The sequence below is a fragment of the Phycomyces blakesleeanus genome (genome assembly GCF_001638985.1).
Source record: "Phycomyces blakesleeanus NRRL 1555(-) unplaced genomic scaffold PHYBLscaffold_21, whole genome shotgun sequence".
Classification (NCBI taxonomy): Eukaryota; Fungi; Mucoromycota; class Mucoromycetes; order Mucorales; family Phycomycetaceae; genus Phycomyces; species Phycomyces blakesleeanus.
In genome coordinates, this window is record NW_017265154.1 from 693,562 (window position 1) to 715,030 (window position 21,469).

Consider the following 21,469-nt stretch of genomic DNA (forward strand, 5'->3'; position numbering starts at 1 on the left):
GGGTGAATAGAGCATACATAGAGAGATAGATATAGGGAAGAGGTGAGGTGATGTTTTCTAGATTGGATTGAATTGGTTTGTAGAGAAAGTATAATGCCTTACGGCTACTTTGCTAAATAATCGGTCAATTTCTGCATCGTCTGGTCTTGGTTGGCTAGATCTATCGTCAAGTCGACTTCCTGTAAGCCATGGTTGAGCCATGGAATGACTACGACTAGACGCGTCTGCTGCTAATGCATATATATATAAAGAGAGAGAAAGAGAAAGAGAAAGAAAAATGAAACGAATGTCATTGGTTGAATTATGTAAATGCTTTATTAAAATAGAAAGTAGAAAGTAGCCTTTACCTGCATCCCAATCGTGATGGCGATTCGCAGATGATTCTGATGTGTGAATAGGACTAGAGGCAGAAGAGGTGGGATTTGGTTGGCGAGTGCCTTGTGGAGAGGCAAGTGAGGAAGTTTGATTGCGTGCAGACTGTGTGTCTATTGTAGGATTGTGTTGGCGAGATTTCGACTTTAGGCGTCGTCGTCCGCCAATATTTGAAAAGAGGTCCATTCAGTTTGGGTTATGAGCCATGTACAAAAAGAGAACAAAAGAAGGGAAAATAATAATAATAATTAAAAATAAAATAAAATAAAATGATAATCACACAGACTTGCTCCCTTCTTCCCCCTTCTTTTTGATTCTTTTTTTTTTCTTTTGTTTTTGGTCTGTCTATTTTGTCGATAACCAAAATTGACAATAAATGATATATATATACAGTATTGTAATATTTAATGAATCAAGATAAAAATCAATAGTAAAAAAAATATAATAAAATAAAATAAAAGAATAAGAAATTGGTGGACAGCAAATGATCTTTGGAATGCATTAGGGAGCTTTTTTTTTATTTATTTATTTGATTTATTTATTTGATTTATTAGGTGGAATGATTACAGATGGCATGTCATGATTAGTTGATAATATTTGGTACGAACAATGAACGAATTAAAGGAAGGAAGGAAAGAAGGAAGGAAGGAACAAACAAGCAAACAAAAAAGAAAACAAACAAACAAAACAATAGAAAGAATTATATAAAAGAGATAATAAAAGTAATAATGGACAATAAAGGGATGATTTACATATTAGTGTGGTTTTAATACAGGTAGAGGGAGTGCGATGGAGTCTGAGCTGGCAGCTTTCCATATCCACCAAGGACCTCCGTACTCTTCGTCGCCCCAACGGCCGCACAGACCCATGGGCCAGACGAATCGACCAGAGTATTCCCAGGTTTCTTCTGATTCGACATAGGATTTCTCCCATGTTATCTGGCCGTCTTCGGAGTCGTCTATTAATCCTGAGACCGTAAAGGCTCCATTGCCGTCGATGCCTGTGCCTTCAAAGCGAGTCAGAGGACATGTTCGGAGGTGATTAGATGGAAAGCCAAGAGAGTCGGTTGTATTTTCGGAAGTTTTGCAATAAGGTGGTGAAGATAAATATAAAGATGATGATTCTAATAATGATGAAGATGATGATGAAGATGATGATGATAAATATGATGAAGATAGTTGCTGTGGTGACGAATGGACGTGTGGATCAAGTGGGACAATGTGGAGAGATAATCGAATAGGACCATCGACCCAGTCTCCGGGCTGTGAGGAAATTGTGCTGGTGCTACTATTGTCGCTGTCATTGTCGCCTTCGTCTTGGAAAGAGTAGTAGCCGATCCACTCGCCTTCGATCCGATGTGCTTCGGTGACATAGTGACTTTGTGAACCAAAGCCTGTGGAGGCATACACGTTCTCAACCGAGCCGATTACCGGCCTGTCTTGCCAGCCACAGCGGGATTCAGAAAGACTTGCTACAAAAAGATTTCGTTCATAGCGTCGAAGATACTCGACATCAAAGAGAGCAGACGAGAGCGGGAAGAGAGGAATTGGTACGCAGCCTGGGATGGATTGGTAAGGTGTTGGATGATGAGCAAATATGGTGGCGAAGAAAAGGTGATAGGCTGAGGAAGAAGAATCTTGGGCCGGAGAAAATGTTGTAGCCATGTCTGTGGTCTGCATTACGTCTGTTTCTGGGTGATAGGCCATTCTAGTGAGGGATGGACAGACAATTTGACTCTGGCTATTTTGGGATGATCGGAGAGCGTCGGTAAGTTTGAAATCTGCATTGAATTTATCATGATTTTTAGATAATTTTTATGAGTAAAAATGTTATTATTATAAATATATATATATATATATATTGTGTGTATATGCAAGATTGTCAAAAAATAAAGTCAGTAAGGTTTTCTTACCGTAATTTACGAGTAATGATAGGATCGGTAATATGATTGCATGATTACTGCCATCACTATGAGTAAAGGCATCCGCGGCAGCTACTGGAACATCGTAATAATGTAGTAGCCAGACATTTCGATCATCTAACAAATGACTAAACGTATCAGAATCAAATGTATGTGCGATTATTGTGAAGTATTTATTTACCATGCTCGGTCAGCATTTCCCAGATCACTTCCCAGTCCAGATATTGAAGGTTTGATGTCTGGCGGGTCTGAGCATAGGCCCTACAGCCATAGAGAGCCTTAAATCGCCGGTTCATGACCGCTTTCCAGTCTATGTATCGGTCGAGACGGCGGCGGTAAAGAGCTGCAGTATCGAAACGGACGTGGAAGGCACAGCGCCAGAGGGTTAGTAAGCGCCATGGGTCGTGGTGTATGAGATAATAGATTTCTCTGGACGTCTTTGATAGTTCGATCAGAGACGATGGATAATCTGTTTGTGAATCGACTGCAACGTAGGACATGATCTTAAGGATCAGTTCTTTTGGCAGTCTGAGCAAGCGTGATTCGGTTGGTGATGCTTGCTCGAGCCAAATCATATGTTGACGGTTCATCAAGAAGTAAGAAAGCGAAAAGAGAAGAAGATAAAGGAATGAGGCTAAGCAAGGAGTTAAACAAGAAGAAGTAGTAGTAGGACGAGAACGACGACGAGAACGACGACAAGGACGAGGTAAAGGTAAAGGTAAAAGATAAAGGTAGAGGTAAAAGAGAGGGGGAGAGGAAAAGAAAAAAAAGAAAATAAATAAAAAATAAATAAATAAAAAATAATAAATAAATAAATAAAAATAATTATTATTAAAAGGGTCTAGAATGCGGGCTGCCTATTTGAGTAAGACTCCACCAAGAGCTACCCGAATTGTATTCATCTTACCACCACCACCAAATCCATTCTGTCGGCACTCCTTTCTTTCTTTTTGGTCTTACAAACCCATGCATTCCCTTGCCCTTGCCTTTCTCTCTCTCTTTGTCTTACTCCTCTCCCCACTCAACCCCCCTTTTTTTTTACCTTTTTTTTCTTTTTCTTTTTTACTTTATTTGGCTTGACTACCAATCGCACCAATTCAAGACATAGAAATATGCTATGCTGTTTTATTTTAATTATTTTATTTTGGTATTTATTTATAACACAATACACAATACAAAATACAAAATACAAAATTTCACATACAAAATTCACATACAAAATACCAAAAATTGCCTTTATTGATTAGAGCCGGCAATCGCCATCAAAGTAGCCAAACACTGTACTTTATCCCTGAATTCCCTATACTGGACTTGGAGATTTCATTGTCCTCACCTCCTTTTTTATTCTTTTTTATTCTTTTTTATTTATTTATTTTTATTTATTTTTGTTCCTTTACCAGCCGTCGCTTTCTCCGCGACTCTCATCTTAAGAAGCAGTCCAGCACGCTAAAGTAGTGTCTTTTATCGCCGTTGATTTTATCTTTGGTCAGACCAAGACCAACACTAGCTTATGCATCAAGGAAAATTTATTTTTAATTTAATTTATTTATTCTTCTTAGTAGATATATATATAAAAATTAAAGAATATATATATATCTTTAAATATGATTACCTTTTAACAACAACAGATGAAAGAAAGAAGTAGAAAAAGGATGTAAAATATGTGTATTTGTATGTGTATATATGTGTGTGTGTGTGTGTACACAAACTCTAATTAAAATTGTTGTCATGGTAACCATCCAAGAAGTAGGTTTTCTTTTTATTTATTTATTTGTTTCCTTGGAGATGGAATGTAAAAAAAATATAAAAAATAAATAAAAATAAAATAAAAAAGGAAAAAAAAAGAAAAAGAAAAATGGAAAGGAAAATATCAACCGCCAATGGTGTTGGTTGTGAAACCGATCTATCGGAATCGGCCATGACCTGATCAGTACTGAATGTTACACAAAAAGGCAGTCGTTGCCATCTCACCCTGAATTCGTGTCACGCCAAAGATGTTTGAATTTATCTTTTTATTGCAACTGGTTAAAATCATCCCTCACACACAAGTCACTTTTTGCCACACTCAAGGCATATTGCTATTCACCTTTTATATTTATATTTATATTTATATATATATATATATACATATTATACTTTTTTATTATTAAAAAAAAATTAATTATTATTAATATTAATATCATGGTAATGGTGCTAGTAGTCGTTATATAATTATTATTTTTATAGACTAAAGTTCAAAAAGAGGGCACTATCATTACAAGCTATGGTATAGTGAGATGTAGTGTTGTTATATTTCTTCTATCTTTCTATCTATATACCTATCTTTCTTTTGGTAATGATTACTCTTATAAAATAAAATTGCCTGTGACAAACACAGAATATTTGCTCGGAAAAAAAGAAAGAAAAAAAGAAAGAAAGAAAGAAAGAAAGAGGACATTGAATATTATTTTTTTATTATTGTAGTTAGATGTAAATTATTTTTATACACAAATACAAGCACAAACACAAGCACAAGCACAAGCACAAGCGCAAACACAATCACTTCAATTAAGCATTTCAGTTGATTTTTTGTTACATAGCTTGATACATGTATATGAAATCCAATAATAGTACTAATAATTTTAGTAAGTATAATGGTAGAAATGTTAAATAGGGCAAGACTTGATCCATGTGTATACAGTATTTGATGAGACCAATTACAGAGATGGTGACTATTAAATGAGCTCCAGTTATTCTGTATTGAATTGAATTGAACTGAATTGAACTGAATTGAACTGAATTGAACTGAACTAAATTGAATTGAATTGAATTGTATCGGACTTGCTTGGGTTAGGTTAGGTTATGTTGGGTTGGGTCGGATTATATAATACAACCGATTATACTAAAGACTCTTTGGTGCATTTTGAAATCATGACTATAAGTTAAGATACTAGTAAGCAGCGTGTAAATAGATATGTGTATGTATATTTAAGCATATAAACTTATCATTCTATTAATATTCAGCATGTATATTTGTGTAGCTAATTTGTGTAAATGATGAGCCTTTATATGCTTGTGCTTTTAATATATATTTTTTAAAAAAAAAAAAGAAAAGAAAGAAAGAAAATAAGAGCTTGAAAATAGTACCTAAAGATTAGTGTTTTTGTAAAATACGCTTCTTGGTTTCGGAATTCTTTAGACTATTCCTATTTATTTTTATATTTTGTAATTTTTTTTTTGCGGTATAACTGATATGCTCTATTTTTCGATTTGGTTTGACACAATTTTACTGCACTCCAGAAAGCAGAATAATACTCACCATTATGAACTCAAATAGTAAACATACGTTTTTTTCAGGGCACTTGTTTTCACAATGTTATCTTCATACATATATACATATACACATATATTTCTACACTTTAACTGGCCTTTACAGGGTTCAATGTAGTTTGTTCATGTTACACTCTACTCTATATCTTGACCACTCTTATCTTATTTATTATATTCTGTTTTTTTTTTTAAAAAAAAAAGGCAGGTTCATCTAAATATTCTTTTAGCCATGATACTCTAAAGACTTTTAGTATCTTTATCGTTAAAGAAAAAAAAAGCTTCCAATTAAATGGCAATCATCCAGGGCTATTAAAGAGGACAAGTATATAAAGTTCATTACATAAAATCTTTTCACTTGTCCAAATATACAAAAAGAAAAACAGTAACAGTAACAGAAAACAAAAAGAAAATATCCAATATTTTTTAAGCGTGTGTATTTAACATATATGACAACTAAGAGAATGAAGAAAAGAAGAAAGAAATACAAGTACAATAAGACAGTAGGATTTTGACGTAAAGCTAAATATATATATATATATATACTAATTGGCTTGTCAGTATAAAAGGTTCCGTATTTACAACCAATGATACTTTGTGCCTATAACCATTTATTCGGGCGGTTGCCATATGGCAAATAATAAAGGAGATCCCAACAATGAATAATATGTGTAGATTAAGCATCTAAAATTATATACATATACCATCATTTCTTCTTTCATGTACACAAAAAAGGAGATTTATTGATTTATTCATTGATTCATTGATTCATTGATTTGTTCATTTGTTCATTTTAAAATAGCTACATTTACAGCTGTTTCGATCCCTTTGACTTGGCAGTCGATTGCTCTAGTTCACACGTGGTGAGCGCTCTCTCAAGTGAGCCAAAAAGGAGATCCGACTGGACAGACACCGCGTCGTACACCACCCAATAGACAGCCAGTCCATCTCTTTGTAAACCAGCCCAATCCAATTCCTCGACTAATCGCCTCATTTGCTCCATTGCTTTGGCCACCAAAGGAGCTTGTGATCCCATCCACTCACACACACTCCAGAAGCACCTTGAAAGTATCTCAGTCGCAGAATACACCACCGGCCCAACATTCTCAATCATCCTCCGACAGCCACTAACCGCCCACTTGTTCAACCACCCAAGTCGTTCAACTATCCAGTCCTGGGAAACAGCAAGAGCACAAATCTTGTGGCACAGCTCCAGGAGTGGTCGTGTGTGTGGATAAATACGGACCCACACTGGATACACCTGATTCTCAAACACACCAATCGCCACGTATCTCAATCGCTGGTGTGCCTTTGACAGACGGGGCAGCAGGTGTTGCACGAATAGAATGACTGTAGGAACCACCACCGTATTTATCAGGCACCCGACCCAGATGTTGATGTCCTTGACCATGTCCAGAAGATCAAGTACAGCCCAGACGAGATTGGAAAACAGAGCCTGTCGAAAACGCAGTATCCTGGTGCGGAACCCATCCGACTCCAATACTCTCGCGATCCGCTCTACGGTATAGACAGCCAGTACACCACTGATGGTCAGCACGGGTAAGATTACTTGTTTGTGTAATTTGTCCAACACCGGCTGGAAGTTTGCAGAAGACCACGCCACACCCGATCGAATTGCGTCGATAATCTTGCCGGCCAGCCAGCTCGAACGGACGGTATCGAACACCAGAGACAACCCCCCATAGATCGAACGTATGTCTTCCCAAAGTGAGATGGCGCCAGAATAACACACTCTGTAGACCAATACCAATATCCTGTGTGTTCGATAACAGAACGACTCCAGCGGTCTCCAGATCTTCAGAAACAGAGCTTGCCAGTCGTGCATGTTCACAATAGCCGTGTATGTGTGGCAAGCGGCCGTCCAGCCTACATTAATAGCTGCGCATATCGAACAAAACCATCCAAACCCTCGCTCAACTCCTGTCACTACTGCCGGTAAAACTGCTTTGTTGATGTAGTCTATACACTCGCGGCACCAAACAAGTCCACGGTCATTCCACCACCGCTCAAGCTGGCCAAGTCTTGAAGGAATTGACTCAGTCACGGTCTCGAATAGCCAATTGTCGATACGTGGTCCGGCCTGTTCGCACAACCACAATATCCAATATACTCCCAGTCGTAGCACATCCAACAGTGCACGGCCCACGATGTACAACGCTGCAAAGGGTGAGACTAAGATGTAGTGGATCAAGGATAGATTAATTTCTTGTGGAGTTTTTTTTGATGATTGAGATTGAGATTCATTCGGAATTGTGTCTTGATTGCTGTCTTGAATTGCATTGTTCATCCTTCGTTGTCGCCATTGTGGATAATCTTTAGCGAGCCAGAATAGGAAGGCTGTGATTGAAACTACCAGAAACGTCTTTTTTGAACATAGAATAGAAACCAGAAAACTTGTATTTGACATGAGTATACAAATATTTAAATATATACAAGTGTGCTTGTGTATGTATGTATGTGTGTCTTTTTTTTTTGTGAGCGAATAATTTTTATGTGTTTTATTATTTCTTTAATATGTATGTTCGTATATTTATTAAGCGTACCAATAGAAGAAGAAGAATAAAATCTAAGAGAAACTAAGCATGCACATAATGATTGTTAATAATACATGCCAAGATAAATGAATATGTCATTATATATAAATAAGCACACACAAAATATGGCTTAGTGGGTGACTTTGTACCAAATATTCCTTGACTTCTTACTTTTTATTTGATTCTGTTTGGTCTATGTAAATTTATGAGTGGTGTGTTATCAAATACACACTGGGTCATTCTATACGTACATGAACACATATACAAATTCAAAGTCTTGGGCTGTATGTTAAATACCAAGGTTTTCTTAACCTTTCTTTGCCTATTAATTTTATTTATTTATGTATTAATTTAGTGTCCAGATTCTTTTCGTTCTTTTTTTTTTATTAGTCAAAATATATATATATGCACACACTACGCATGCAATCAAAAATGTAAAATAGCCTAGCCAAAGTAATCAAGTGAGTTCAAGCCAAAAATGAACTTTACAAGAGCTACCTTTTTATTGATTTATTTGTCGTTCTTTGCAAGGTTACATACAGCTATTCCATCGAATTTAAACATAAGCAGTTACAAGCTCCCCTTATTCACCAAAGATATTAACCAAAACAATATTACTACTACTAAGGGGCTTCTCAAGCACCCGCCAAGGTCCTAAATGTTTGCGGTGATTTCCATATACGGATTGGCGAGAGATTCTTAAATTAGTAACCTTCGCCAAAAGTCGAATCCAAAGTTTTGGCGAATCGCCAACAAATTTGGCTAAATTAGGAAATCTTCGCTAATACTTATTTGGATTTCAACGCCAACTTTTAGGTCTTTGGCGAGTGTTTGAGAAGGCCCTAACAATATTAATAATACTAATGGTATGTGCACTAGTGCTATTGCTATTACTTATAAGTAGTGCCATAATATTTACTGACCTATAGCTTAACTTGACCAATAACCCCTTTGACTAAACAAGTCTCCTATTGATTAGCTTAATGCCGTATACAAAATATCATTTATATATATATATATATAATAGAAAAAGGTACTATCTTTAAAGACCAACACAAGTGACTCCGTTTACCTCCCCTCTGTACTATTACTCTCTCCTTTTATTATTATTATTATTATATCTTTATGTAGGTAGATGTGTATTCAGTCAGTCTATTTATCTACTATCTTCCAAAAGCTTAGTTACTAGATTTAACAAATTCACACACACACATATATATATATATATGTGTCTATATATGTGTACCTTTAGCTTACAATAGAATATGGTAAAGGTAAAGAGAATTACATTTGTTATTGCTGTATTTATTAAATAAATAATGGTAATATTGCAACAAATGAACAAGAGCAGAAATTACATTGTTGTGGTCGTTATTGATATGCTTGATATGCTTGATATTAAAGAGTTTAGGTTTAGCTTCTTTACTATTCCACATCTGGTCAAGTCTAGTGGATTTATCCTAGAGCAAAAGGTAAAGATGTCTTGAGGGCAGAGTAAGACTGCGATATATTTGTAGACGAATACTCATACTTGTGATCATAATAAGATCTGGAGGTCCTGAATATTTCTTTTCTTTTTGGCTATTTCTTTTCATTAGTGTAACCTTTTATTCTATTTTTCTCGTCTTCTTCCTCCTCCTCCTCTTATAGGTTACACACATTCAAGGCACCGGGTTTAACTATATAGATTAACTTCTTTCTTTTATATATTTATAATTATTTATTAATATCCTTATATGTTTATGCTAGAAAGAAAAAGGCTACTGCAATTTTGTTTTTTTTTCTTGCTTTCTTAAGAAGATGTGTACCTCATTTACACACAAAACATGTACTATTCTCTTCCTTCCTTACTTCTATTCCGCGGTATTTCGGAATAGTATTAATACAGCCTGGCTTTCCTCCTCTTTTACCTTTTCTTCGAAATTAAATATAAAACTAACCTTTCGATTTTATACATTAAATTAATAGTATTAGTAGGAGGAAGAGGAAGAGGAAGAGAAATAGGAAGACGAGGAAAAGACATTTTTTACTTGTTGTACAACATAGAGCACACCATGCTGTGCACCAAAAAAATAAATAAAAATAAACTATTTTCCATGGGCGTAAATACAAAGCCAACCTCTATTGGTGGTGTATATATTAAGTATATAAAGATAGTGAATTTTATAGAAACAAAATCTAAACTTTTATAAACCTCTTTTTTTTTTAAGAGAATGGCTCTCATGCATATTCTGACAAGCTATGATGTAACTTTTATTTATTCATTTGTTTATTTTCTGTAACATTTGTATTGTTACTGCGGTTAAAAAGCCAAAATAATCCCCCGTTGAGTTAAACTAATGCAGTGCAACATTCCATCATTGTTACCCTTCTTCTTCTTTTTCTTCTTACACCTATTCATACTCATATTCAGCTAATTGTTTTTTTTTAAAAATCTATAATATAAAGTCTTTCTAATAATATTAGAAAATAAGATCCTTTAAGTATTTGTTCAATTACCAACCTAACAGAAGAAAGGCTGCGATATAACCAGGCCTTGTTTTAACTTTGAGCTGAATTAAAGTGAAAATGATAATTACCAAATCCTGCTTAAAAATGTAAATATTGGGACAAAGAAGATTAGACTGTGTGTAGATGTGCATGAGTGGGAGCACTTATATATCTCGGGTTTCTAAAAGGCACTTTAGATCAATTTGACAAATATTTACAAGCTTCTGTTTACTCTTAAAAAGAAATTTATCAATGTCTCATTAGAAGCAATGGTTATATTCAAACATTATATCCACTTTGACAAGGTTAATATATCGTTACTTTCTCACAGAAAAACATCTCTATTTTGAGCATACATTATTTACTTTCTTTTTACAGAAGCTTCTCTTGGAGCTCAGTCGCTTATATCAAGTTTTTTTTTTAAAAAAAAGAGCTAAGTCAGTCTCCTAGTTGAAAGCTGTCAAAGTTAAAACATGGCGGTTTGATTTTATATTTTGGCTTTATGAATCCAACAATATACTATTTCTGAAAATCATCAGCATAAAAAAAAAAGATCAATTTAGCAGAGAAATGTATAGAAAATAAACTGATTTTCTAAGCTATCTTTACACAGAATTGATTTTTGTTGGTAGAGACACATATCAGACTTTCTATAGTTGAGGCACAATATGGACCAAAAAGCTGAACTGAAGGGGGGAGGGGGTTGTTTGGCATTCTCTACCTTGGGATTGGTTAATATATGCTGAAGAGCAGACTTTGCGGGATAAAGTATCATGGCTGCTTTAAGGTTTTTCATTTAAGCGAAAAGAGACTGAGGATAGATGAGCTTGGTAATCTAACCAAAGTGTGAAAGAAAAAGTTGGTGATGTTATTAATCTGGGTTGAAGTCCAGGAGATGGCCTTTTCGGCACTAAAAACATTCGGCTCTTAATATCCAAAGTATTTTTGTACAAAGCTTACTAGGCTTTGCCGGCTTAAGCTCGACTCTTGTTTTTTTTGTCGTCTTTAAATGGATGTGTACTGATAATATATTCTGTCTGGTCGTAGTATAGTACTTGGGCATACATAATAACAGGACTCTCCTTCCAGAACCAACAAACTCATAAAATATATGAGTTATATCATGCTACTATGGTGAGAAATCACAGACATAAACAATCTCACGACAAACACGAATTTAGTAATATACTATTAAATCCAGTTTTCTCCACCATGACAATACTGTCCTATGTAACCCATATTCTGATAATAGATAATATTAATAGTAATAGTAACATAATCTATCCAGCATTACCAGCTATACATAAGATATGTGATATACACACCACAATTGAGTGAAATGCAGACTCCACAACCAAACACTGGCTTCTTTTTGCTAATATACCTGGCAAGTTAGCACTCTCTGGAACTGTTACACATCAGGCACACATACACTGCATACTTATATAGCTTAAACCAACCATTACAGAGCAGGGATTTGAATAATAATAGATATAAACAATAGTATTTGATTCTCTCTAACAGATAACAATTTTACAGTATCTATTTTTTCTTTTATTGAGATACTACCCCAAAATCAATTCCGAATACCTCACCCATTACACTTCCTAATAAAAGGATAAAATCCGATTTCTTCAGTAATATTCGTTTCCTAATTACTTTAATTTTATTTGTATATAAATGATTTTTGTATATAGATCTCTTACAAAAAAAAGATTGGGGATGCATGTTATTTTCTGTACCATCATCTCTAAACATCTTATGGCAAACACTCATTTCCTTGAAAAATCATCTTGATACTTTCAACTAACGGTATAACCTCATTTAAATGGAACTCAACCCGGAATTCAAAATTCCACCTATTTTATTGTGATGAGATCCAGATAATATACATATATCCATTTTCCTTTTTTTCCTTTTACATAAGGCTTATAATCATTATCAAACATATATAGATTTATTTCCTAGTGTCTATTGAGTCCATTATATGTCTGCTTATACAAATAAAAGAAGAAAACTTTTTCTCGTGTCCTTGAACAAAAAGCGCACGGACCAGCTTATAGTAATCTACAAATCGCCGTTATAAAAACTTGTACTCCACTTTGAGAATTATTTCTATACCGATTAAAACTAAACCCTTTGTTACTCTTTTTACTTCTTTACTTCTTTGCTTCACTTTACTTTGCAAGGATGTTTTGCACGGATTTTTCGATTAAATTTATCTGTTATTACTACTGTCATAGAGCAGTTACACAACCATACTAAAAAAAGAGTATAGAACTATGTCACTACTCTGACGTGGGAGGCAAAGAACACCCCTGGCAAAAAAAAGCGCAGTCCCAAACTTTAGTCGCAGACTGCGGGTATATCAAAACAAAGCCCATTCAACCGACACGGGTTTCTTCTCTTTAGCTTTTTTTATACTCTGGAGACGGGTACCCCCTGATTGCCTGTAGTTGAGTTTGACGCGCTACCTATGGGTGATTGGGAGACATTCTTTTTCCATTCTGTGCAGGAAAAAGTGGAAGTGCGTCGTCTCTAGCTTCTTAGTTAATTCTTAGAGGCGCAGATCAACATTGTTCTGAATTGTGAATTTAATTGTATAATTTCTGAAACAATGGCGACGAGCAATGTTTAAAAAAAACTGCCGCCGAGTTAGCATCATGAAAGTTTATTGAGTGGAGGACGGGGAGGAAGTGGAGTTTACTGCCGACTCTTCATGAAGTCCTTGTTCGAAGCTCTCTGGAACTGACGGTGTTGCTTGGTAGTCGAACACGCTGGACCCTGCTACTTTGTGGTAGGTTTCTCTGGTACGTTCGCAGGCCCTTCTCAGTGATGAGATAGGGCAGTTGGGATGAACCCGGTTGTTGTCTTACGCCACGGATTAACACCATTCCCACACCTCCTTCGCTACCAAGTCAGGTTTACGTCCTGAGGGAGATTGAGCCGCGTAATGCGGGGACAAAGAACTTGGTGTCATGCTTTTTATTCTTTTACATTAGTAAAAGAACATTAAGTGAAATTATATGAAATAAAATAGCTTTATGTATAAGTTTAATAAATAAAATAATTTTTAAACTGTTGTTGACTCTAATAAAAAAATACGCGTTTAAACTTTTTTTTTACTTGATTGAAGAAGTTACTGTTGTAATTAGGACAGACACATTTATAAGAAAAATTAATCTAGTTAAATAAATCTGAAGATTAATATAATATAATATGTCTTTTATTATAATTGTGTCAATCACCGTGTTTGATTGTATAGGGTGCTTTTGGCGGTAAAGTTGAGACGATTCTTGAGAATGCTAATTGCGCGAAATATATAATACTGAATTTGGCTAATTCGGATGGACATTGTAAAGATGTATTAAAATAAGAGGAAGAAAAAGAGAGAAAGAGAGAAAAGTCAGAAAAAAAATTAAGAGAAAAGAGAGATGAGAAGGAATAAAGAAATGCGTGTTTGAAAGAGAGGCAGAAATGATGTGGTGAATTGAATACGCCAGTAATGTCCTCTTCTATTTACACAGACTGTACACAAGAAGTTTAATATGGACATATTTATGGAACAATAATAGTTATCTAAAAACCTTTTTTTTATATTACAGTCTTTAAAAGATAAGATATGGCATAGGGCATATTAAGTAAGCTAAGCGTGAATATCATAAAAGAGACATTGTAATATTGAATTGGATGAAGTGATTCGAGGTTTTAATGCATTTATGCCGATTATTACAACCGATTCATTTATATGGTTGATTTGCATGGTGGTTTTTTGGTGTTTTGCCTAGGTAAAAGTGTTCGAAGATACTTTGATTTTGCAATATCAATATCGTCAATTTTCCTTAAATCACTACCAAAAAAGCAATTCAACCTAACTTTTGAAGAGATCGAGAAAGATATGTTCTAGTGTATATAGATATGAAATAGAAATTGCATACCTCTAATAAAATCATTAAATAAAAAATAAAAAGCCACGCTTTTAAGAACTACGCACTTATTAGGATTAATTTGAACAAAGCTTGTATGGATTTGGTATGAAATTATAAATGAATATGTGATGAATATATACAATGGGCCATTACATTGAATGTGTTGGACTATAGCCTTATGACATGTATTTGTTAATATTATTTTTGCCTTGCCGAATTAAGTTGAGAATTCTTATGTAGAAAAGTAGGAAAACGAATAATATTTTAAAACCATTATCTTATATATTAAAGGGTTTCTCCAGTTTTCGGTAATTGACTTCTGATACAGAGGTTCTTTAATAGAAAAAAAAATAAGATAAAATGGTTTCCTGAAACGGACTAAAAAGAAAAAGAATCTCGACATCCAACCATCCGACAATTTCGTTACATGTTTGGATGTCAAGCTTTATTGAACATTATCGAATAAAATAAAATATGCTATATTAAAAGTCAAGCCTTAGAAACTAGTGGAACCTTAATTTTATTATCATCTTGAATTCAAATCACTCAGGAATACAGTACATTATAAGGTTAATATTGCATATATACATTGATCCAAGAGAAGAATACTTTATTTTGAGAAGCTATTATTTAAATGTCGACGTCACAGTGGTATGTATAAAAGAAGTGGTGCTCATAGCCATATGCTCTTACGGCTGAAGGAAATAATGGGCCTACCAAAAAAAACACCAGGTACGATGGTGTGACTTGATTTTTTTTAAAACGCTTGGATTAGATTTCTTTGACAAAATACACAATACACACTTGTTCAAGTCGTACTACTTCTTCCACACCATGTTTGCTCAGGTCCGCACCTTGTCAACACTTTCTGGTGTCATGCGCACACCCATTGTCAGAGCACTCCCTCTGACTCACCGCTCCATGACTACTGCAGCCAGCAATTCTCAGAGCAAACCCGAGCGTAGTGCGTACAAACGAACAACATGTCAATTCATAAATTAACAACAATTGCATTCTGTGTTTAAATAGCCATCGAGAAGAAAACTCTCGCACTTCTTGAGGATTCCATTAAAAGTAAGAATATAATTTCAATTCACTAAATTTCTATGAAAACTTGTATATATACATATTGGTTTTACTATCAAATCTTATTCTAAATTTTATCTTTTTTTTATTCTGCTAGAGGAAAAGTCAAGACCTGTTGTAGAAGCTGTACAGAGATATCAAAAAATCCACAGAGTAGGAGATACCTATCACCCTGAGGATCTCAACGACACACGCTACCAGGAAAGCTTACGCCAACGTCGTGGTAGACCTGTCACCCCTGCTGTTGATCCTTTTGACGCTCTTGGTCTTGATCCTCTTCACGAATACAAAAACTTCAGATTGTTGTCCCACTTTGTTTCTGATATGGGCAAAATTCTTCCTCGTACACAAACTGGTAAGATATTCTAAAACCAATTTACCTGTCATTTAGATCATTCTATTTTATTTATTTATTTGCATGTGTATGTCTGTGTCTGTATGTATTGTAGGTGTGAGTGCAAAGAACCAGCGTAAATTGGCACATGCCGTAAAGCGTGCTAGAGCAATGGGTAAGGAATTCAATACTATAACAGAGAAAAAGAAGAAATTGTTGGTGTATATACATATTTATTGTGGATACTATTTTATTCTTTTGTGTGTGTGTGGAAATATAGGTCTTATGTCTTGCACCAGCAAATACGTTAGCCCTATGCAATACTGGAAGAATACATATTAGAAGAAGAACCGAAAGAAGTGAAAGGAATAAGTGTCATAAGTATCATAGAATAAACTGGTTGATTATTGTTATCGTTATTATTTGGGCAAATATTAGTTTGCGAGCGGGAATGGGAAGATATAGAGAGAAGATTATTCAACGTCATAAAACTATAAAAGATACAAAGTAAAATCACACGCATGTATATATATATATATATTGGTTAGCTACATGGTGTACCTGAATATCATTAAATCGCATTACCTCTCTGTTTTTTGCTTCTTCTACTATCATCTTTGCTCTTCCTACTCGTCTTTCCATCAACGTGTCTTGGAAGAAACAGCCCATTTTCCATGTTTTGTTACAACCTAAAAAATCAAACATGATATACATATTATTTAATGATCATGGTTTATAACAAGCACCGATTTTGTAATGAATTGCTTTTAAAGAAATAATAATCTTATACCTGGATTAGGGCACTGAACAATTCCATGTCGTGCTCTGATCATATTCACAATTGGCTTTTTGGAGAACGTGTGCTTGCAGTCATAGCTATTTACAGAGATTTTAGTCCAACGAGGTTTCTGTGTGCTCGTTTAATCCAATATACCTTGTCACAGGATCCTCGAACCAAGTTGTAGTTAATGGACAGGTCAAAGATCGTTTTGTACTGCTAACAATCACATCGTCGTCATCTCCTCCGTCCTCTTCTTCGACCTCTTCATTCTCTGGCATTTCCTCATTAGGATGTTTGACATTCTAAGTAAGAAACAATCCACAATTTAGTCAATAAAACATTAACAAATGACATACATACATACATATATATATATATATATATATATCAGCTCTTATCATTATTGATAAAAGGTCAATATTAACTTACCCACACCGCTTGTTTAAATTCGCTCATGAACTCGTTTTCACCATACTTTTGTTTAGCCGAAAGACTATTGTATTCATCCTCTTCTTTGTGTATTTCATCTTCATAGTCTTTTATCATATCTTTCTATGTATTTGCCAATGTCAACCAAAGAGAATGTCACTCGCATTATCAAATTAAAGATATAGTGTGTCGTACCGTGCCTCCGCTCTGCAAAGACTTTTGTTTAATTTTTTGAATAGTCTCCTTTTGAGACGAATACTTGTGTTCAAGATCAATAAAATCGGGTACGGATTTTTGAAGTCTTTTGACCTAATATTAATTGACATTAGTAGTGTTGTCTATGTAATATGTGCGTTTACGTATGTATGCATGTACGCATGTATGCATGCATACATGTGATTATTTATTTACCTGATCACCTTGATCAAGTTCTTCTAGATCTATTGCAGCATCAATCAATTGCACCATGCCTGTACGAATGTGACCTTCGATTATATCACTATCTCCAATAAACTGAGTAAGGCGTTCGGCGTGAAAGCTGTTGAGTCGAAAGTCATTAAGGACTTGGGCTAATGTCTGCACTTCTCTTGTGCTTGTCATTTATTTTATTTTTCTTTTTAGTTAAAGATCAACCTCAAGAAGGTAAAGCATATTTATCACGTGGACACCCCTTCATTGACCATGTGACTGCGGCATAAAGAGCATTTGAATGGCCTTCTCCTTTCCCATTCCTCCTCCTTGATAAATCCTCTTTTTTTTTAATTGGTTCTTACTTTTGCTTTCATCTTTTTATTTTTTATTTTCTACTTATTTACAATGCTTTACAGCTTATTATTAGCTATACTACTGTCTAGCTATGCAATACCTATACTTGCCTACAAAACGCTGATTGATGTACTTTCTGATGAGGGACAGTACACAACGCTCATTAAACACTTGCAATACCGACGTCTGGTGCCGTACATCAATGACATCAAAGCCGGCACACTTTTTGCTCCAAACGACGAGGCATTTGGATCGTATGTGCCTGGCTCGGTATCCAAGGACCAACTTCTTTATCATTTGTTGCCAAATCCTATGAAAGGAGACGAGTTTTTTGACGGCCAACTGCTTGGTTCGCTTTACGTCCGACCAGGTTTTCTAGGCCCCGCCGATGCCAGCCAGTTGATTAAAATCACAAAGGAAGGTTTCACTGGAAAAGGCCGAGGCAAAGTCTTGGTGAACGAAGCACCTATTGTCAAAAAAGACATTTGGGTGAACAATAATACGACAATCCAGGCCTTGGGAAAAGTACTTTTTCCACCTCATATGCTCAGTAAGCTTAATCTTTATTTTCTTTGTTTTAGCTTTATGGTTACATAATGTATCTCTCTCTCTCTCTCTCTCTGTGTGTGTGTGTGTATACAGATTAAGAAGAGTTGGTTTTATTTTGTTTGATGTTTATTAATACTGAGTAATCCCTTTTTTGTTTCTTATTGTAGAAAAACAACTGGAAGACAAGCCGAGCTTATTTGAACTACTGAAACGTCTAGGAATAGATACTCTTCTGAATGAAGCACGGCCCTACACGGTATTCGTGTCACGGATGGATGTGTTGAGCAAGTTCAATGCAATTGAACAGCGTTACATCCTGTCAGAATATGGTCAACAAGACCTCTCAGGTCTCGTGCGTTACATGGTTGTCGAAGGCGCGTTGTTTGCTGACGCATTCCCGGTTGGGGAATCATCTCGTAAGTAGTAAACAAACATCGGCAATGACGGGACTTGTCTTATTTGTTGTTGTTGTTTTTTGTTTTGCCTGCATGTGTGCGTTTCTTCTTTTTTTTCTTTTTTTTGACTTAAAATAATAATAACGATTATAATAATCATTATAGACAAGACAATCTCTGGGGAATACATCACTATTAACAAGAGTGAAGATAAACAGCTGACTGTGGATGGAATCCGAGTGTCAGAGAAGGATCGTTTGGCTGCCAATGGTAGGTTTCGATTGTGTAGCATACAAATAGAAAAGAGAAAAAAAAAGACTCATTGGTGCGACTGTATCACTCAGGTGTCATTCATGAAGTTGAAGACACGGTTGTGCCTCGGAGCATCTGGTTTAATTCCCGCAAATACCTCTACGGACTCAACGCTACTGCGTTTGTTGAGCTCATGGATCAATATGGCCAAGCACACTATATTGACTCCCTCATCGGAAACTACACCTTCCTTATTCCCTCTAATGAAGACCTCGAAGATGACATGATTCCAGAAACTGTCAAGCCTTCCTGGCTACGATACCACATCCTTGGTGGAACGTGGACTAAAGACGATTTCCAGAACAGCACCCTTGTTGCTTCTGAATTTAGATCAGAATACCTGGGAGGCGCTAGACAGAGAATTCCTGTATATGTTGAAACAGAAGGCGTTCAAGACATATCCTCGAGACCGACCGGAAAATCTGTTCGGTTTGGTCGGTCCCGTATTCTCGGAGAAATTGGTAAGTTATATATATATGCACATATGGAATGAGCTCATCTATCGATTGTGCTAATCAATGTAATTTTACTAATTGACAAATACAAATAAACAAACAAAACAAACAAACAAACAAACAAACTATCAAACAAACAAGTCAGTTTCCGAGGATCCATGTTCTATCAGCTCTCGGAACCCCTCAGTTTACCAGACGACCTTCTCAACAAACTGGTAGTTGACCTTGAACTGTCGACATTTATTGCCACCTTGTATGTTTCAAAGGTTGCCAGAGACATGTCTGAGACACATGGGATTACTTTGTTTGTACCTACCAACAAGGCTTTCGAGAACCTCGGCTTGGTCGCAAAGTACCTGATGCATCCTTCAGCAAAGCCTGAGCTTCAGTCTGTACTTCGCTACCATGCTGTTCAGCAACTTTTGTACAGCAGTGTCCTAGCCGAAGGAGTGCACGAGGTCGAAACACTGGGCAATGTCACTCTTCGGATTACGCCTACTGACGGACAGCTCATTGTCAGCCAGCCTGATGGAAGTGGTGCAGCCACAGTTGGAGTATCGGACCTGCTGGTTTCTAATGGTGTGGTCCACAAAATTGACCAGGTCCAGATCCCCACAACTGTGTCGATTACCAACCGCCAGTTACTGATCGGTATCGAGGCAACCACAATGCTTGAGCTGCTGAACAAGGCCAATCTTTTGGGAGAAATCGAAAAGCCAGACTACATTGTTCTCGCACCGTCCAACAAGGCATTCGCACAGATTGATTTGGAAACCTTGATTAATGACCCTTACGAACTTGATCGTGTGGTTCGTCTGCACTTGATTCCCAAGGCTTGGCAAGACACCTGGCTGCAGAACACTTACCGCGATGAAGGAGAATACCCTACCTTACTGTCCGAGTGGGACAAACTGCTCATCAGCAACATGGGTCAAGGGGAACTAGTGGTCGGAGTCAAGGGCCAACCCGAGAAAGTGCACGCCCAGGTTACTGGAATGGGCAAGGCATCTACCGGAGGAGGAGTGATGGAAATCGACACTGTTCTCACACCAGTTCGACGGGGTCTGTTTGGTCTGCCTTGGCTGTGGTCAGTTGCGCTGGTGGCTGGAGTCGTTAGTGTTACAGCTCTTATTTTGGCTTTGTGTGGGTTCTTCATCTACAAGGTTTGGAGCCGCAGACGACTTGGTTATCGGGCAATCTAAACGAGAGAAAGTAAGAAAGAAGAAAGGAAAGGAAAGGCGAGAAGAAAAGAAAAGAAGAAAGAGGTGATGAGCATGGGAGAGAGTGGTTATCTAAGTCTTGTTCAATCCAAAGTACTTTCTTTCTTTCTTTCTTTCTTTCTTCATGGCAGCATATATTTCACAGGCATTTGATTGTACTATCTTTCTTCTTCTTCTTCTTCTTTCATTTTCTCCCTTTTGTGTGCATGTTCTTTTGTATGTGCATGCGCACTTTTATGTTTATGTTTATGTGTGTGTGAGTGTGTGTATGTGTGTATTTGCTGTCTTTTTTTTTGCCATTGTATATAAGATGATTTGTGTGGAATACATAGACAATCGTTGTCCCGGTTATATATTTATACACATATGCACACGAGCATTTATACTGACACCAACATTCATACATTCATACATTCATACATACATATATACATATATACACTTCTATATATATAATATAATATAAATATCCAATATAGAAATCATTTTATGGTTTCTATATTTTACAAAGTCTATCCAAAAAATAAAAACGATTTACAGAATATTACAAATATAAATAAGGCCTGTTAC

General features: G+C 36.0%; 6 protein-coding genes across 6 annotated transcripts; 2 read left to right on the plus strand and 4 right to left on the minus strand.

The window, feature by feature from the left end:
- Positions 1 to 1,127: 1,127 nt before the first annotated feature.
- PHYBLDRAFT_149417 (hypothetical protein) lies at positions 1,128 to 2,883 on the minus strand (the record flags this gene model as incomplete). The annotated part of the gene is made up of 3 exons (XM_018432271.1): positions 1,128 to 2,152; positions 2,285 to 2,410; positions 2,475 to 2,883. 3 exons carry the CDS (start codon positions 2,881 to 2,883, stop codon positions 1,128 to 1,130), a joined length of 1,560 nt encoding a protein of 519 aa, XP_018287671.1.
- A 3,435-nt stretch (positions 2,884 to 6,318) lies between these two features.
- PHYBLDRAFT_188319 (hypothetical protein) lies at positions 6,319 to 8,225 on the minus strand. Its single transcript, XM_018439483.1, has 2 exons — positions 8,164 to 8,225; positions 6,319 to 8,013 (listed from the first exon to the last, which is right to left on the minus strand). Exon 2 carries the CDS (start codon positions 7,905 to 7,907, stop codon positions 6,408 to 6,410), a length of 1,500 nt encoding a protein of 499 aa, XP_018287672.1. The 5' UTR covers positions 7,908 to 8,013; positions 8,164 to 8,225; the 3' UTR covers positions 6,319 to 6,407.
- Positions 8,226 to 13,315: 5,090 nt separating this feature from the next.
- PHYBLDRAFT_149419 (hypothetical protein) lies at positions 13,316 to 13,624 on the minus strand (the record flags this gene model as incomplete). The annotated part of the gene is made up of 2 exons (XM_018432272.1): positions 13,316 to 13,515; positions 13,573 to 13,624. 2 exons carry the CDS (start codon positions 13,622 to 13,624, stop codon positions 13,316 to 13,318), a joined length of 252 nt encoding a protein of 83 aa, XP_018287673.1.
- Positions 13,625 to 15,346: 1,722 nt separating this feature from the next.
- Positions 15,347 to 16,411, plus strand: PHYBLDRAFT_78303 (hypothetical protein). The gene is made up of 5 exons (XM_018443354.1): positions 15,347 to 15,537; positions 15,603 to 15,647; positions 15,757 to 16,014; positions 16,109 to 16,168; positions 16,274 to 16,411. The coding sequence occupies exons 1-5, from the start codon at positions 15,408 to 15,410 to the stop codon at positions 16,333 to 16,335; spliced, it is 555 nt and encodes a 184-aa protein (XP_018287674.1). The 5' UTR covers positions 15,347 to 15,407; the 3' UTR covers positions 16,336 to 16,411.
- A 55-nt stretch (positions 16,412 to 16,466) lies between these two features.
- On the minus strand, positions 16,467 to 17,803 carry PHYBLDRAFT_149421 (MIZ-type zinc finger transcription factor; the record flags this gene model as incomplete). Its single annotated transcript, XM_018432273.1, has 7 exons — positions 16,467 to 16,484; positions 16,579 to 16,682; positions 16,784 to 16,869; positions 16,928 to 17,076; positions 17,204 to 17,326; positions 17,399 to 17,512; positions 17,615 to 17,803. 7 exons carry the CDS (start codon positions 17,801 to 17,803, stop codon positions 16,467 to 16,469), a joined length of 783 nt encoding a protein of 260 aa, XP_018287675.1.
- A 156-nt stretch (positions 17,804 to 17,959) lies between these two features.
- On the plus strand, positions 17,960 to 21,451 carry PHYBLDRAFT_78302 (hypothetical protein). Its single transcript, XM_018443353.1, has 5 exons — positions 17,960 to 18,518; positions 18,685 to 18,933; positions 19,078 to 19,182; positions 19,257 to 19,685; positions 19,821 to 21,451. The coding sequence occupies exons 1-5, from the start codon at positions 18,020 to 18,022 to the stop codon at positions 20,879 to 20,881; spliced, it is 2,343 nt and encodes a 780-aa protein (XP_018287676.1). The 5' UTR covers positions 17,960 to 18,019; the 3' UTR covers positions 20,882 to 21,451.
- The last annotated feature ends 18 nt before the right edge of the window (positions 21,452 to 21,469 follow it).

Excerpts from the sequence above, each read along its gene's own strand:
- PHYBLDRAFT_188319 (XM_018439483.1), bottom strand. The coding sequence starts at position 7,907 with ATGAACAATGCAATTCAAGACAGCAATCAAGACACAATTCCGAATGAA.
- PHYBLDRAFT_78303 (XM_018443354.1), top strand. The coding sequence starts at position 15,408 with ATGTTTGCTCAGGTCCGCACCTTGTCAACACTTTCTGGTGTCATGCGC. Across the intron at positions 15,538-15,602 it reads TCAGAGCAAACCCGAGCGTA|CCATCGAGAAGAAAACTCTC; the intron begins GTGCGTACAAAC and ends GTGTTTAAATAG. Across the intron at positions 16,015-16,108 it reads TCTTCCTCGTACACAAACTG|GTGTGAGTGCAAAGAACCAG; the intron begins GTAAGATATTCT and ends TATGTATTGTAG.
- PHYBLDRAFT_78302 (XM_018443353.1), top strand. The coding sequence starts at position 18,020 with ATGCTTTACAGCTTATTATTAGCTATACTACTGTCTAGCTATGCAATA. Across the intron at positions 18,519-18,684 it reads TTTTCCACCTCATATGCTCA|AAAAACAACTGGAAGACAAG; the intron begins GTAAGCTTAATC and ends TTCTTATTGTAG. Across the intron at positions 18,934-19,077 it reads CCCGGTTGGGGAATCATCTC|ACAAGACAATCTCTGGGGAA; the intron begins GTAAGTAGTAAA and ends TAATCATTATAG.